At 39.0% G+C, this 17,335-nt stretch overlaps 1 protein-coding gene across 10 annotated transcripts in view; it reads left to right on the top strand.

Moving 5' to 3' along the window:
- ST3GAL3 (ST3 beta-galactoside alpha-2,3-sialyltransferase 3) overlaps nucleotides 1–17,335 on the top strand; it is a 182,780-nt gene that overhangs the window by 68,701 nt on the left and 96,744 nt on the right. For 9 of the 10 annotated variants that reach the window (XM_063407265.1, XM_063407262.1, XM_063407267.1 and 6 more), the window contains one exon: nucleotides 5,584–5,676. In XM_063407265.1, coding sequence (XP_063263335.1) covers nucleotides 5,584–5,676 — 93 coding nt within the window. Of the gene's footprint in view, nucleotides 1–5,583; nucleotides 5,677–12,542; nucleotides 14,593–17,335 lie in introns of those variants that run through there. The other variant, XM_063407271.1, reaches the window with a different exon arrangement.

Genomic DNA, 17,335 nt, shown 5'->3' with positions numbered 1-17,335 from the left:
AGAGAAGCAGAATTTACCATTCATCAAGTCATTTTAGAAATGGGGATTTGGATAATCTTTCCTTGTATTTGGCCATAGAACCTCCTTGGGGAATTTGCTTACATACTGGAGTAACATTTGAAAATGTTTACATTTATTTTGCTGGCTGTAGGGCAATAGATGCCATTCTCATCTCTTTCAATGGCAGCATTTTGCTTTTTCTCTTCTTTCTATCTACTCATTCCTTTCTTTTGTTTGTTTACTTTTTCCTCAGCTGGAAAATAGCAAATATCAAATGATCAGGCTGTGTAATGCTTTGAACTCAAGTTTGCAGACGTGCAGGAACTGTAATTGGACCTTCTTAAAATTCTGCTTCAGTGTTTCCCAACCCACACTGTGGTCCTGGTGACCATGGAGCTCCAGCCATGTGCCCAGGGGAGGGTTTTGTGGTGGTGTCTTCCACTCTAGGAGATTCCACCTGAGTGATGTGATGGTCACCACTCTACTCATGAAGGCAGATGCGGAGATGCATTTTTCAGTGCCCTGGTGTGTGGCATTGACTGCCCTGTAGATGAATGTAAAGGACTTCTCTTCCTCAGGCTGAGTAGCAGTAACTGAGGAGCTGCATCACCAAACCTGCTGAAGGTGTCCTCCCCTGCCTTTAAGTGAACTGGTTGTATTTGCTGTGAGCCTGGCTATGAGAGCTGACAGAGCACTTACTTACTCACCTCTCTATGTAACAGAATTCCTTGCCAGATGGGCAGGAAGGGAGGGCTGGTTTTTAGTTGTTTCAGGGGGTTTCCCCATCAAATGGAATTTGTTGTTTTACAAACATATATGATATTATGAAAAAGAGTATGAATGACTGGAAGCTGTCTATTATACCATAACTGATGGATGTATAAAACAAATACCATTCAGTTTTCTGTGACCTTTTGATATTAATTGAAATACCTACAAATGCACACCCTAACCATTCTGCTTGTACCTCTGGCAGTGCATTTTTGAGCAGTCCTGCAATTTTGAAGCAAATCCAGTTACTAGTTCTTACTTTATGCTGATTGAAATGTAGCCCAGGGCTTATCTGAGGGACACTGAACTGAAAGTTTTATTCCAGAAGTCTACAAAATTGTCCTTTGGCCAACACTGGGCCACGATCTATATGGTGGATACATCTGATCCAGGGAATTCTACCTAATTAAAATGCTCTGAATCTCACAGGGTATTGCTATGGGATCTCAGCATTAACTGCTTTGATTTAGTGATCTGCCAAATTATGTGCTAATACTTCATTATTGCTCCATAATGCCTCACTGTGTTTTATATGCCTTCATGTTCTGATTCCATTTCCTATTCATTCTTCGTGTATCATGACATACACTTTGTAGAGCTGCTGTGGGCATAAGACTCAGTTTATTTTGAACCAAAGAGAAAGAAAGTCCAAGGAGAAGGATCAGTCTAGAGAGCACATTGCCAAGGACTCCTTTTCCTTGTTTCAGAAATATATCAGTTCATGTACTTTGTGTGCAAGAGCAACAGCAGGAGATATCAGTCCTCAAATAAGATGATCTCAGGTAGATGAAGTTTTTTGATTTTTACAATCCGCAATTTAAATTCCATGTGAAAAAGGCAAAGCAGCAAAATCTGTTCAAGTAGATTTTGTAATATTCAATTACATGAGCTTAGCTGTGGCCATTTTTTTAGTAATCTAAACACTGAATTGTATTACTAATTTCTTTTTTAAAAAGGATTTGGATCCTAGTCTATGAGGATGACATGCTGTCCCTGATCAGGACACGATGAAGGAATTAACCATGGTGACGTTTTCATAGTTGAGATTAATAGAAGACACACATCTGCCAAATGCAAGCAGAAAGAAAAATCTTGTTACTTTTTCTAAATCCTCTGAAAGCAGCTGGATTTTTAACTTATCCAAATTGTGAAATTTTGTTGAGATTGATGTCCACATAACAGTGTATAAAATCTTAAGAATTCAGGATGTGTGCTGGTCTCATAAGAGAAAAGTCAGGAAAAAAAGCAAGAGTGCATTTTCTCTTCAGTGGAATAAGCCAATTACTTCCCTTTAACTTCACCCTCATGCAGGCACTTGTTTAAAAACAGCAGATGTTTACAGTTACTGACTGTGACTTGTTTTTCTCATTTATTCTGGAGAAATTTTTTACTTTACCAGCTTTTTCCTGCACAAAATTTGAGAAAAATTTAAAGGCTCCACAGTGTAATCTAATTACGTCCTTTCTCCTGTCTTGACTAGCTCTTTAACTACCTCAGCCCAGCATGAGGATGAGAATCAGGAGCTGGAATAATGTACCTCGACCTGGAAGGTGTAGAGGAGATTTGCACCCTTCTGTCATGATGCTCCTGGCTGGTTTATCAGGATGGCCTTGGTGTCCAGGCACTGTAATGGGGCTAGTGAGATGAAACTATTTACCGGCTTCTAAAGCACTAAGAAAGTAATAGTGTTTGGTCTTCCCATTTGGAAATAAAAACATCATCAAGGAAGCAGCAATATATGCTGCAGTGTAGTAGGTACATAGTCACCAAATACAAAGGAGGTGCTCATTTGTAGGCTTCAGTTCTGTACAGTTCTTTTATTACAGAACCACGTAGCTACAAACACAATGTGATTTTTCAAAGTTGGATTTGTTTGAAAGATGTGTAGTTCTCTATGGGATGCTTCATGCAAGATGTTTTGCATCCTGATTTATGGAAGACTGATCTCTGCAAGATTTGTGGATCTTGCAGGAAAAAGTACCCAGAAAGCAAATGTGTATATCTTAAATGATGTTAACTTGGATGGCTTCATCCAGTAGCAGAATGGTGAACTGCCTTACTCTAAATTTCCTCTGGGTTACACCTACTAGGGGCTTATCGTTATGGGCATGTTGGCAGTACAGTATGCAATGCCTGTTTCGAAGACACTGAAAAAATAAAACATGTCCCCAGATGGATTTAAAATGTAGAGTGCCCCCTTCTAGTTTTCTGTAGCTTGCTGACTCAAAGTGCAGCACCAAGAAAGGAGATGAGCAAATGTTGAATGATACGAGATGGCAGCTACAGTTGGCTTAGAGAACTGTTCTGCCTCTGGCACTTTGGATCATGAACTTCATCACATCCAAGAAATGTTAACAGCTCGGCCTGGGGGCTTTAGCAGCTCTGAGTGTCTTTGTGGGTTTGTACTGACAGCTCCCCTCCATCAGTATGCAGCGATTGGCATTCGGGGGGCTCACATGCAGGAGGGGCTCAGCCTGCTATTCTTGTGCAGAAACACCATGATGGGCATCTGAGTGACGTTTTAATTTGATAATGAAAGCACCATTAAAGCAGAAAAGAGAAAAATGCCTGTGTTTGTGGCACAAGATATTTTGTGTGACCACTGAGGTCATTTGAGACAGGCCTGCTGTTGAAATAGTTATACAAGTTTGCCAGCAATGACTCACTACCATGGTGGCTGCAGATAAATTCCACTTGCTTTTTTACTTGTTTTTGAAGGTTTTGGTATTAGGAGTTTTAGGCAACATTTGTATGTTGCCTAAAGGATAAAATTCTAACAATGCTTAGATTTGCTTGAAAAAAGTTTAAATTTCCCACATTTCTTCATATCTGAAATACTTCAACAAGCTATGATCCGTAGATTCTGCTGTCCCTTTTGACTGTGTTAGGAGGGGATACACTTGAGCATCATTAAAACCTTTTGTTTTGTCAGTCCTTCATATGCCTATTTATAAAGAGATCCTGACTGGTATAAGAACGCAAATCATTTTAGATGCTCATTTCTCAGGTGTTTTCTCATCTCTCTCATTTAAAGAAATGTATTATGATATTACATCATCACCTATGGAAACCAAACTCATGGATTTGAGATGTGCTAGATAATGTTACACCTGTCTCTTTTGCTCCATGTCTATATCATATATTTAGAGATATCTTAACTTCATTGTAAATAATTGACTGTGTAAACGGCCAAATGTATTGTTCTGCCATCCTACAGATGAGGAATTTTGATAGTAAAATATTACATGTTTGGACCATAACTATGCAGGATATCTGTGACAGAATTAAACAGGATCTGTGTTCTTAAGCTTTTAAAGTGCTTTTTAGCTTAAAAGATCTTAAGAAATTAAATACTTACAGTGACTATTTATCTTCTCTAGTTTCTTTTCTCTTCCAGCAATTGAAGGTTTAGATTTTTATTCAGCATAAACAGATTTTATTCTTTAAGAGCCATAGAGGTTTTGTATATATCTATATCTTCAGAATTACAGAAATTCTGTATACAGAGGGTTCATTCTCCTATAGTTCAGGAGCTATAGGAGATTTTGTGCTAGTTGTAAAATTAATTGTCCATGTATTGTTCATCTAGGTGGAACTGGCTACTGGTCTGCTGAGAGGTGATGCAGGAGCAGTGTAAGAAGAATAGTTACTATCAGTTCAGCATGGAGTTATTGTCCTTCCTATGTGTAATTCTGAAACTCTGAATCTACCTTCATTGCAGTTGGTAGTTTGGTGGTTAAGTGGTATTGGTGATGGCTGGGAAAGAACATGATTGGGATAATAATGGGCTCTTCAGGACTGATTTTGTGTTGCTACTCTGTGGAGCTGCACTGTCATCTTCATCTGAGTCCTAGCGCTGAACTGGAGGAAGAAACCTTTCATTACCTGCCTGCTGCTGATAATGATGTAGCAAGAACAACGTTATCGGTCGAGTCTTCACAACTTCCACTGAATGTCGAGTGTGGAATTGTAAATGCTTTTTTTGTTGTTCTTTGAAGGAACATTAACAATTCTCATATTGTGGCTGACACTAAGATAGCTAATGTTACTTTGAAAGCACAAGTGAATTAACCCTTGTAATGCTTTAATGAAGTGGATGAATATAAAAATGTTGCAGGTGGTGAATAGGGACACAAAATTAAAAGCTTTTTTTAGGTCACTCAGTAGACCTATGGTAAATGCATGTGATAGACTGAAATATCTTTAATTAAGTTGCTACTCTTGTTTCTGTACAGAAACTGAACGAAAAAACCCCCACATAATCTAAATTTGGCCCGAATCACTAGCCAAGCTGAATTGAGACATACCTCAACAAAGCAGCAGCAATGTCATCTCTTCCAAATACTGAAAGCACTTATCCCTTGATGATACCCTGTCAGTACTGCTTGAAGCTTTGTTTCAAATTCCTGAAACTATCTTTAAGTAATCTTCTAAATAATACTTTTCTATAATTCTAACTTTGATCATAACTTAGAAAACTAGCCAAAGTGCTGTTTATGTCTTTTTTTCCTTTTGAAAGGTTGAAGTCTAAAATGATATATTGATATTTTTCTTCCATGAGCTTTACCTTGCTAGCTATAAAAATCTTTAGCAAATCTAGTGATTTAGTGGTATTTCAGGTATCTTTACCTCTCTCCTTTGTTTGTTGTTCTTCCGTGATGCCACAGTGCAACAAATAAATAATGGTCTGTGTTTGCAATTACTCCCAGTGGCTGTTTTCTGCAAAGCTATAAGGAGAAAAATCACTTGGATGATTGCAAAAAACCAGTTCATAGCCAGGAAAGTGCTGATTGTGTCCTTGTTTTTCCACAGGCCTCCAGAACTGGCATCAAAGTATGCCAATTTCTCTGAGGGAGTGTGCAAGCCTGGCTATGCATCAGCGCTCATGACTGTCATCTTCCCAAAGTAAGTAATCACTGTGGGAGGTTTTTTCCCACTTCCTCTTATGACCTCTCATCCTTCAAGGTGGGTGATGGGCAGAGTTTGTCTTGAGAAGTGTCATTACCCTGTCACTTGGCTGGTTCACGGAGAGACCAGTGTTGAAATTCTGGACTATTTGAGTGGTCAGTGGCAATGGCTTAGTTGACTTCAGTCTGACTAGGACTTTTGCTCAAGTAATAAAACAAATTTTGTTGTCAGTGCATAATACAAATATGTGGTCAAACTCACTGCTCGTACCAGATGATGCAATGCTTAGGAAGCTTTGGTCATGATTATCTGGAGTAGATAGTAAAGTGTGATGCTTTGTTGTAGTTGGTTTTGGCTATTTTGCTCTTGGGAGAACAGGGTAAAGTGTCCCTCAGGTGTCTGGAGTTTGTAGAATTTCTGGGAGACAGTTCAGAAGATAGATTGGCAGGAACATTAATCTGTTGAGGCTCAAGGATTTCAGTTTGGTGCATTGAATGGAAAATTTGACCAAATGGTTGTTTGACCATTGTACAAGATTCTTGTACACATGGAAGAAATGCTCTAGTGCAATGATCTCTTTGGCAAAAGAGGTTGAGGACTTTTAAACATAACTGAGAGTTTTCCAAAAGAGATGTTTTATTTCTTTTGAGGAGGGAATTTCCATGACCTGTGCATCTCAACATTAGGCTGAGTGATCATGGCCTTCAAGCCAAGCCTGAAACTGGTGGTATCTTCTATATTTGTTTTTGTTGACAAGTATGCTGTCTGAAAGCTTTTTTAAGATAAAAAAATACATCTGGCATTGCCTTATAACCAGTAGATACTACAGACAAGCCTTAAAAACAAAACACTAAAGTTCTCCATCACCAGTGTAAACCAAACAATTATCAGTATTATCTTCTGTGAGAATTTTGGAACTCTGGTTAGAATATAAATAAATGGTGCTTTTAAATCTGTGTTTGTGTACATATTAAATGTAAATAGTACAGAGTAGGATGAACTCATTATTACAAAACTATTAATCTTATTTTAATTTTAAAAAGGACTTTGGCTTTGAGAAGGAGGTTTTTAGCCTCCTAGAATCTGAAGTGATATTTATTCTCTCCCTCAGCAGCTGCTTACAGATCTCTGTTCAGTCACCTTCTCCCAGTAGTTGACTGTATTGAATTAATTCCATGCAAAGAGGTAGAAATGTGTCTCTAGTTGAAGCAAGTGGTTGTTGTCTTGTTCATACATTGAAAAATCATATTCACAGTTTTAAAGACAGCCTCTCACCGGGTATTTATGTTCAGGTGATCATCTAACATGGATCTTAAAACTAACATTGTCATTTTTTCCTGTGATGTCTTTGATTTTTTTACCAATTGAATTCAGTGTTGAACATTTCATTATTTTACTGCTGTCAGGATGGCTGACCAGTAGTTCTGAAAAAAAATCATGCTGCACTTAAAATTCCTTCTCTTCTGCAACTTTCCTTGTACTCGGAGAACTTTGCAAAGTTAATATTACCAAGCCAGATATTCAATATATTTAGAACACTTAAAGCCAAATTATCATGCCTGTTCATTTAAAGCTTTGAGCTGCATGATATGTTTGATTCTAGCTTTTGTTTTCAGTTGATTGTGTCATTAGGAAACCATCATTTCTACAACTGACATTTTTTAGGCTTGGTCTTTGCTGTTAAATGTGTGTTTTTGTTGGGTGTTTTTAATATTTGGATAAAGTTGGTTCCGCTGTTTTCAAGCACGAATAAAATGAATAAATGTTTTCCCATTTTAAGATTCCTGACTTTTTAGTACAATTTTAAATGTAAATAGGCAAAATATGGTGGAAATAGTTGAAATAGAATAAATATTTCTCAGAGGATGTAGCTCTACTTGGTAAGTGCCTTTTTAATGGTAAAAATGAGAATTCAGACTTTATCAAGCATGAGCAATTGCTGAAAATACCAAAATGTGGTTGATGGTAACGAAAGACTAAATGTATGTTTGTTTTTTTGGTTTAATGAGGTCCTCAGCTGATCAGTTCTCATTCTAGAAATGCTTGATCCCTTCATCAATAATCCTATCTGGAAAGAATCCTGGGTTGTAGAGTACTAAATAAAGGGTCACTTACTTCTAGAGAAAGATCTGAATTGCCTGATTTAAATGGCCACAGTCCAACAAAATATATGTTAATATATCCAACATGAAATAAAACATCTGGGAGGAACAAATGCAGATTTTACCTTCAAGGCAGAAAAACTCTGTCTTGGAAACAGAAATCTTCATGTAAACTTAACAAAATACCATTTCTTTAGTGCTATTTCATATGTACACAAAAAAGTGGAGAATTCTGCGTGAAACACTGACTAAAAATTAAAATGCAAAACCTCACAATCCAAGATTTCTAGAATACTGTGTCCAGTTTCAATGGTGAAGGGTGAGAAGGGAGGGGAAATAAGAGATGGAAGAAAAGCCACAAAAATGAACAACAACTTGCTTAAACAGTAAAGTAAACAAAGACTCCTAGAGAAATATGTCATCTTTCTGAAGCAGAAATAGTATCCAAATGAGGAGAATAGGAAAGAGCATTAACTTTGGCAAGTTAAATATAAACCATAATGAGATAGAGCAAAAAAAATGTTGAGGAACAACTTTGTAAAGACATTTAAAAAATAATAAAGCTTTTTGTCTGACTGTCAAAGGCGAAAAACCTGTCAGAGATCCCGATGAGCTGATAGAAGTTTATAATATTACATGTGAGCTAAGGGAAGGTAAAGCTGTGGCAGAGAAGTTATTTGCATTGCTATTCACTGCAGAACAGTTCCCATGTGGACCCTTCATTTCCAGGGGACAGGCTGGGGGAAAGTGACAGAAGCTTGACGTTTTGGAGTGAATTCCTAGCACAAAGAACTGCTAGGAAAAGTTCTCACTTTGTGAGGAGCTCGGTGTTGAAGTTGCCGAGTTACACACGGTTGTGCTTAAATTGGCCTTAGAATGGAAGAATGAAAAGCAGTAAACGTGCTGGGCTTTTCAAGGAGGGTCTGGGGGGTTGTTTGGGAAAGTGGAAGCTAAGAGCAAGCCTGGTTTCTGTATCAGGCTCCTCTTAGAACCTAAAAATAAAAAATAGAATTGGTGTTTGTTCACATAGAGAGAGGAGACAAATTGTCTTCTGCAGCAGGAACTTCTGCCCTGTAAATCTGCTTGTGTTGTTTCAATGACTGGATCAGCATTTGATTTAACTAATACAACATGTCTGGATTTCTTAAAAAAACCATAATACACACACATGCAAAACCTCCGAGCAAACAAACCCCTGCCCGAAAAACCAAAAACAACCAAACTGTTTCAAAGATTTTTGGGAAGTTAAACTAGTGTAGTTCTGTAGTAATTAGATAGTGACTAGGTAAGTAGTGGAAACTGTATGGAAAAAATAAGAAGACTGGACAATACAGGGATGGAGTTTTCTGGAAGAAAGTGTGCTAGGATCTCTGCTGTTCCAAATGCTCATAAACTGTCTGGAATGGAGGATGAATAATAAAGCACTAACACATTTTCCCAGGTGGTAAGACCAAAAGCTGACTGTGAGGAATGTCAGAGGCATCTTGCAGTGGTAAGTTGTGGGGCAAGAAAATGGCAGGCAAAATTCAGTTCTGATGGATAAAAGATAGTATTTGTGGAGAATATTGATCTAAGTTTATGGTGTGTGGTGGACTTAGTTGTGCCTTAGTTATACTCTGTGAAGTACAGAAAGCAGAGAGTGTTCACAGGCCTGTATAACATAGTGAATGACACGGTTTGACAAGATTTGGAGATATTAAATGTAAATATTGTGCTCCAGGTTTAAAGTAAATAAAGTATGTGCTATTTCATGCTATTTCCAGTTACATTTTTGTAAGAATGGGCTCCATAATGGACAAAAGATTTAAAAATATGAAATATACTCTTAAGTATTCAGGTATGGAACTCTCTAAGTTACATACTAAATGGATGTTGAGGGCAGCATGTAGCTTGGTGTAGTCCCTGCTTCTTAGGCTTTTTACTGGAGTGTTGTCCCATGGACACAGACGTCAGGTACTGGGCAAAGTGGATGTCTGGTCTAATCCCTTGTGCCCATGCCTCTCTTTTCTGGGTTTTTTAAGGATTGTGCCTTAAAGGCAGGATGATATAGCTTCAGAAAAACATGCTGTAATCTGAGTCACGATGGTGGCTCCACACCAAAAGAAATGGGTGCATGATCTCAGTACTGCAGCTCAGTGTCAGGTCTGGCCAGCTGGGCTGCATCTGCTGCTCACTGTAAATGAAGGAAAATTATCTAATTTTTCACTTTCCAGGACAAAAGATTCTGCTTCTTGCAAATCTCCCAATTGCAAATAATGATTCAAAGTGCCTGAAGTGAGGTTACTGGTTTCAAAATGATACAAAGAAAATGGCAAGTGTGTTTGGTAAAATGGCATCAGTAGGTTAGTGAATTAGACTACTATGTTCAGTGAATTACACTATTTTAGTTCATCTGAGGTCACCTACAAGTCTGGAGTTAATGCTTTGACCTTTTTGTAGAAGGCACTAACTTGTATTTGCAGTGGTAACACTGCAGTCTCCTGCGTGTCTGGCCTGGCTGTGGAAACGATGCTGCCTGTGTACAGCTCTTTCTATGCCCTATTCTTTATCAAATGAGAAAAGAGACCTCTGCCCACAATTTGTGGCTGACATGCCAGCCTGGGACAGTTCAGCTACTCAATACTCAGCTGCAATTTTCCAACCACAAGCTCTTGTAATTTGGCAGCTAATACTAGAAATTAGAGGAGGCGGTAAATAGAGAATGTCTGCAGCCTGCAGTCTTGTGTATCTGTGTTTGGTAGGGGAACATGGCAAAGAATTATTTAAAGAGTATCTGAAAGTATTTCAGAATAAGGGAGAAAGAGGAAGTTTGATATACAACAAATCTGCTGGTGTTGTGACCAAAAGAGTGAATTTATTGTTTGTGATTCAGATACATAAGACTATTTTTGCACCAAGGATTAGATTATAAGTGTTTTCTAGTCAATTGGTGCTAAGAAATAGCCTTATATGAATCACAAACATTTTAAAACCAATTCAGAAATAAAATCAGTTTGGTTTGTTTGATTATTCTGGTGTGAACTTTCTATTGATTAGCAATTGGTATTTTTTTTTCCCTTGCAGTCATATTTTTTGCCCCTCTTATTTTTCAGTACTGTAGCCTGCTCTTCACTCAGATGATAAACAGCTCTCCTGTAAAGTCTTCTGGAATTATATTTTCATGCTGAATTGCTTCTTTGTACATAAAGTTCAAAAATTTTAAAGCTTTCATATCAGCAGAGAGTGCATGACACGGATTTATGCCAGCCACAGAAATTTCAGTGCCTTTCTCTGAAGTCATTCTTCTGTGTGGGTTTTTTCTGATGTTTAGTTCCCCCTTGATTTTGTAGGTCACAGACTCCTGTGCCTTTATCCACTTCCACAGGCTGGGGGTGTATAGATGGGGCAGCACCAGAAGACCTTTCTTCAGAGTGTAGGCACCTGTCTCCTTAACATCAGACCTTGGTAAAAAATTCTTTGCCATTAGTGCCTTACAGATATGGCTTTGCATTTTTTATGCTTTAGGGGAAAAAAAAAAAAGCCATTCTTATATGCAAATGGGGGATTGGGACTTTGGGTGGAACTGGAGCTTCGGCAAAGGCTTTAGTAGGAGTCAGGATAATTTTAAAATGTGGTCCCCTCATCGTAAATATTTCTATGTTCATTTCCATATCTCCTTTCAGGAAGCTGTGTTTCTTAGAACAAGCACACAATAGCATCTGTCCATCCCACACATTTCTGCTTTGTTGTTTAGATATTCAGAAAAAAAACAGTCTAGAAAGCACATTTTTTAACCCTCTGCTTGGAACTGACTTTATGCATGTCAGACTGGCTCCATGCCTCATGAATTACTGCCATGCCCAGCATGGGCTTCTACTGAAGTGACAGGGCACGAGCTCAGTGCTTAGGAGCTGTCAGTGCAGGTGGCAGCTGCCTCCTCTGTGATTAACTATGTAAGGAGAGCAGAGAAAGGCGAAGGATGGCAGCTTCATGTGGTTCCTGAGAACTCATGAAGAAAGAGGCTGGATAATTAATGTGCCACTGAGGATTGCTACAGGGAATCAAAACTGTTGCCTGACTGTAGTGCCGTGCATCTGCTGCATAGCTTGGGTCTTTTCAGGTGCAGTGGACAGTATCTCTTAATTTTTTAGGATATATAAAATTATATATATATATGCTGAATTAGTTATTGATAGTGGGGTGGGTTGTCTTCTAAATATAAATATAATGTACATCTCATTTTGAAACACACAGAGGTGGTTCATTTTGTTAATGTGAGCTGTGAAAGCAGTTTGTGTTCAATAAGGAGTGGGACGCATCTCAAGACTTCTAGTGAAGTCAGGGTCCCTGTATCCCAGACACTGCTGTGAGAAAATCTTTCTGCTTTCCTTCAAAACATGATTGCTGCTCTTCTGGGAATGGGGAGTGCTCAAATTCCTGTCCCTTCCTTAAATCTCTTGTTCTGTGCCTGTGCATTCATTCAGGAATAGTGTGTGATGGTGACAGAGTTGTTTCAGAGCTCACAGTTACATTTGGAGTCCCAGTAACTGCTGTAATCACAGCTCTGGAAGGAACCTGATAGGTGCCAGTGCCCAAAAGGGTGTCTGGGGAAGCCCAGCTGCTGACCTGCAATCTTCATCACACCTCCCACCTATCCCCACATCAAAGACTAAGAAAATATCATTGTTGCATTATTGAGGTTTGAATTTGAAGGGACAAGTTGATGCAGGTGTATTTTCTTCTAGGCAGTATTGAACATCATCAATTTCCTTCATTTTCTAGGTTAACTGTGGCTAGAAGAGTTCAAGACTTGCAGGAGGGGAGAGGAAGGATAAAAGAGAAGTTTTTGGTGCCCTGGTCAGTTAAGCTATCAGGGTTTTCCATTTCTCCAAGCTCCAGGTTGTTAAATGCCTGGCCTGTGCTGTGCCAGGGGATTGAAGCCTGCTGCTGCTCTTACCTCCTCTCACCTCCTTATTCTGTGTTTTGTAAATCCCAGGCTAAACAAACATGTAAGCCAAAACACACACCCTCTCAACTCACTCCTGGTGTCTGGGTAGCACCTCCCGGCGCAGAGCTCCGTGGCTTTCCCAGTAACACATCTTCCCATGCAGTCAGCTGCTGTTCCACTGTCACTGCTGGCAACGGGATGTTTTGCACTTCTCTACCTTTCTTTCTTTGTGAATTTTATGAAGTGATGCCTTTTTTCTCCTTTATATATTGGTTCTGGGAAAACTTTCTCAGCTTTTTCACCTCTGCAGTTAGTGTATTAGGTATTATATATAATTTGAAGGCAGTTTTTAGAGGATGATTAAAAAAATGTATTGGGGTATATTTTGAGTGACAAAATTGGGTCAGAATATACAAGAGGTATAATTCCTATGTTTGTTTTATTGTCATGAACTCATAAATCTCTCATACTTCAGCCTAAAGATTACAGGAATGTTACCTCACAGAATACTTTCACTGCTGCTGGCTCTAGTAAATACACAGCACAGTCTGTTAGGAGACGTTTGCTTTTAATGTTCAAACTAGGATTGTTGTCTGAGCTCTTGTTGCTATTTATAACTGGGCTAATTGTATTGCTCTTCACAACACCCTGACTGCTTCAGTTCCCTTACACCTGCCTTGTCTGTAGGAGGAAGCTGGGATTAAGAAGCAGCATTTCTTAACTCATGTCCAGAGTGTTGCAAACCTCTGGTACTGAAGTGGTGGTAACCAAAGCTTTGTTTAAAGTGTGGTCATATCACTTAATTTCTCTGTGGCAGATTCCCTGCATTCATTTTTTATTGCAGAGAAGAGTGCTTGGGAATGTAATTCTAGAGAGGAGCAGATGAAACCTGACACATAACTTCACTGCTAGCTCTGAAATTCATGCACTGATTGACCAGCTGGAGCTTGTACTTCAAAACAAAATACAAAAGCAGCAGCTCATTGCCTCACTTCTGGTGATGTGCATGCTGCTGCAGTCAGGTTGAAGTAGACATGCCATAATGTAAGAGGAGATGTAAAAGAAAAAGAAAAGGCTCTGTTTCTGTGTCTGCATCACCACTGTTTGCATGAGGAGTTTGTGCTGCTTTGTTACCTGAGTGAGCAGAGCTGCCTGCACACAGTGCAATGAACTGGATAAGTAAAGTAATCCTTATAGCTGAACACGAGCTTTCCCTCCTCCATCCATCCACTCGTTTTGTGCAAGATTATTTTTAATCCAGACCAGTTCACTGGTTCAGTTTATGAAATTACCATATCATTATACAAACCCTGCCAGGGGTGCAGCTGGGGAGTTGAAGAGCTAAGGTGATGACATTGCAAACATTCAGTCAGCCAGCCTGGGCACCAGGAGAGAGATGTGGGGAGCTGATGCCATTTTTTCTGAAATCTTTCTTGTCTGACCTCTCTCAAGAGTTTAAAGTTAAGTATGTGAATCCATGTGATGTGCAGGCTCTGTGACTGAAAAGTATGTTTTCAGAGTGTTTTTCGTGACTTCGGAACTAAGTGAGACTATAAAATGAAAGCTGGAACATGGACACAGGGACTTTATTGAGCATGTGCCTTTCTGGATTCAAAAAAGATGCAGAGCATATGTGTTCTTGCTTTAATATGAGTACACTGCCTCAGATGTTAGAGTCGTAACAGAACAGGTTTGGTTGTTCTGAAGGTGGGTGTTTTTTTGCTTCTTGTTGTTTTGCAGAATACTAAAGTTATTTCCAAATTGTGGACTGTTAACCAAAAAAAAAAGGGAAGGACAGCTTTGCAAATGTATAACTAAATAACCATATTTGCGTGAGCATGTAAGATTGTAATAGAAGCAATAAATTTAATTCATGCCACCAAATGAGCGTATTTTATTGTGCATGTGTGTTTGGACTCTGTTGCTGTGGCCCATCTGCTCTTAAAGCTATACCAGTAAGAACGTTTGACTTCCAGGAAGATCTTGCAGGAAGGATTGCTTGCTTGAGGATCTAAATCCATTTGAAGAAGGAAAATATCGGTAAGCATGGAATGCAAGAAATGAAAAATATCAGTGAGCTTGAAGGTTAAGTGGTAATATCACTATGGTTTTGATATACAAGTCTCAGCTTCTTTTCCTCACATTCCCATAAGAAAATATTTTTATCTCTTTTGATTAAAACTCTGATTTTGATTTTCTGAAGCTTCATATTTATTGGTTCAGACCACCATCTCCCCAGAGCCTCAGCAAGTTCCTTGGTATCTTTGAGACTGTGTATGTCACCAGTGATTTCCTCTTGCTGTAGAAAAGTATGCAGCTTCCCTCAAAGTTTTCTGAATTGTGTTCAAGAGTGGATAATTGTTCCTTCTGAACTCCCTACTGGTGGCTTTCATCACATTTCCTATCTTTGGGTAGATTTCAAGTCAAATTATTTTCCTCTTCTATCTTTTCTGTCTTTCTCTCTCCTCTATTACTGCTCACTTTGTTCTATTATTGAAACATTTCAGGAGTGTCAGTGCATGCAAATGCTGTCACTGAGCCAGTGTACATTGGCTAAGAATATGGATGAAAAGGCCGCCTGATAATTTATGCAAGATTATTAGACCAAATTAGAAACAGTCTGGGGAACCCTCCAACACTGCATTAGGCAAATGAAGGTAAAAACTGAAAAGATTATAAATTCTCTTTGTAGCAATTTGAAAAGTCGCTTGAGAACATTGTTCAGCTAATGTTGTAGAAACTCTGACTCCACTGCAGAGGGAACAGCAAAAGCTCCTTTAGCAACTATTTTCTTGCTACCTTTACTACAGTTCTGAGCTAAGTATGCAGCAAAATAGAATCCATAAATGAATTGCTAAATACTATCAAAGCAATGCTATTGCAGTAGTGCCAGGGACCATAATAACTTGGTGAAGTTCCTGTAGTTTCCCAAGTTTGCCCAACCCAACACACGTGTAATGCTGGAAACCAGAGCAAGGGCATTGCCACACACTGCAGTGCAATGGGATAGTAGATTTCACTTGTATTAGTCACTGTGGGTTTTTATTCTGCTTCTGTCTTGCTAAATTCTGGAGATTTAATAATTCAGTAAAAGTTGTTTCCTTTTTGTGTAATCTGCCATACATTTAAGAATGATCATCACATCCTTTTTCTCCTGAAGCACTTTGATTTACTTGCACAGGAACTTCCTGTGTGCAAGTCAGGGCTGTACTTACTCCAGTGTCCAGCCTGAAAATCAGAAAAACTGTATCCAACTACCTTGAGAAGCGTTTAATTGTGATTCTTCTGAAAATCATTGCATCTGCCATGCTAACTTGCTCTTCTTTCAAGCTTAAATAAGTGATGTAAGCTTCAGGATTGTGTAAGTTTCAAGTAACACACCCTGTACAGTTCTTGGAAAAGAGAGAAGAAGATTTGAGGTTTATATGGTTTCCCCTTTCTAAACTGATACTTGTGTCACACCAATTTTAGCATGTTTCTTATCTGTTTATCAGCTGTGCCAGCCTAGGTTCATGTTTACACTGGTGATATCAATATGATAAAGAGATTGCTGAGAAGTTAGTTAATTTATCTTGGAATGAAACAGATCAAAATATGTGTGACAATCTATGGAATCTTGGAACACCTGAAATCAGAAGAATATATAACAATGCCAGTGCACAAAACTACAGTAATTTTACTCCTAGACGAAAAGGTCTGTGCATCTAATTTACTTTGGGCTTCCCTCTGTTAGCAAGAGTCAGTCTCTGCTGCCTTTGATGGAAGGTGATGCTCTGTTAGCCACCAGAAGTGTTTGTTTCTGGGCTTGGATACTTTTCCCTTTTTTTTTCTTTCTACAGACAGTTTACACTGTGAGTGAAAACTGGCCCTTGGTTGAGCTGTTCTAAATACAAACAGTTCCCTTGAATTTAGGAAAAGTGGAATAGTTTTAAGTCATCTAAAATGAAAAGCAAGGTAAAGCTGTTTGTGACACAGTGAATTTCCCTGTCACTGGAGCATCCCTGGGCTCCATGGAGTGCTGTCCTGGGCTGGGCTGCAGCATGAGCCAGTCCATAGGATGGCAGCTGTTGTGGTGGGAGAGTCTTGCCTTCAGTTTGGAAAGAAAACACCAACTTTGGAATGGTCTCAGGGCTGTTCAAAGCCACACCAGCTGCTTCACCAGGCAGTGAATTAGGGATGAGTAGCACAGCATATATCAGTCCTGGGAGTTTTGTTTATGTTCTAAGAATCTGTTTGTAAATGTGTAACCGTATACAGCTCCAGGCAGTCTTACTGTAACCTGTGGCAAAACAAGCAACTTCTTAGAGCCAGTGGTGGCCAGCTCTTGTTGCTTTTGATTTGTTTCTTAAACAGTGTCTGTGGAGTTTAGGCATCTGCAGAGGAAGATGCTGGTCCCAAGGGTCTGATGAAACAGGCCAGCTCTCAGCCTGCTGTTGCTGACTTATTCCTGCTGTTCTTGGAACATCTGAGAAAGGATGTCCAGAATTTGAAGGAGGCAAAGTATGCTTACAGGTTCTGGTTTAAGGAAAGAAAATGAAAATAAGAAAACCACAAAATTTCTTTGGCTTCTTCCATTGTTAGGGATTTTTTCAGTATATGTACCAGGCATTTCTTGTCCTTAAGACAG

The sequence above is a fragment of the Prinia subflava genome, chromosome 10 (genome assembly GCF_021018805.1).
Source record: "Prinia subflava isolate CZ2003 ecotype Zambia chromosome 10, Cam_Psub_1.2, whole genome shotgun sequence".
NCBI lineage: Eukaryota > Metazoa > Chordata > Aves > Passeriformes > Cisticolidae > Prinia > Prinia subflava.
The sequence above is the reverse complement of the archived record's forward strand: the minus strand, read 5'-3'. Positions and strand labels throughout refer to the sequence as shown.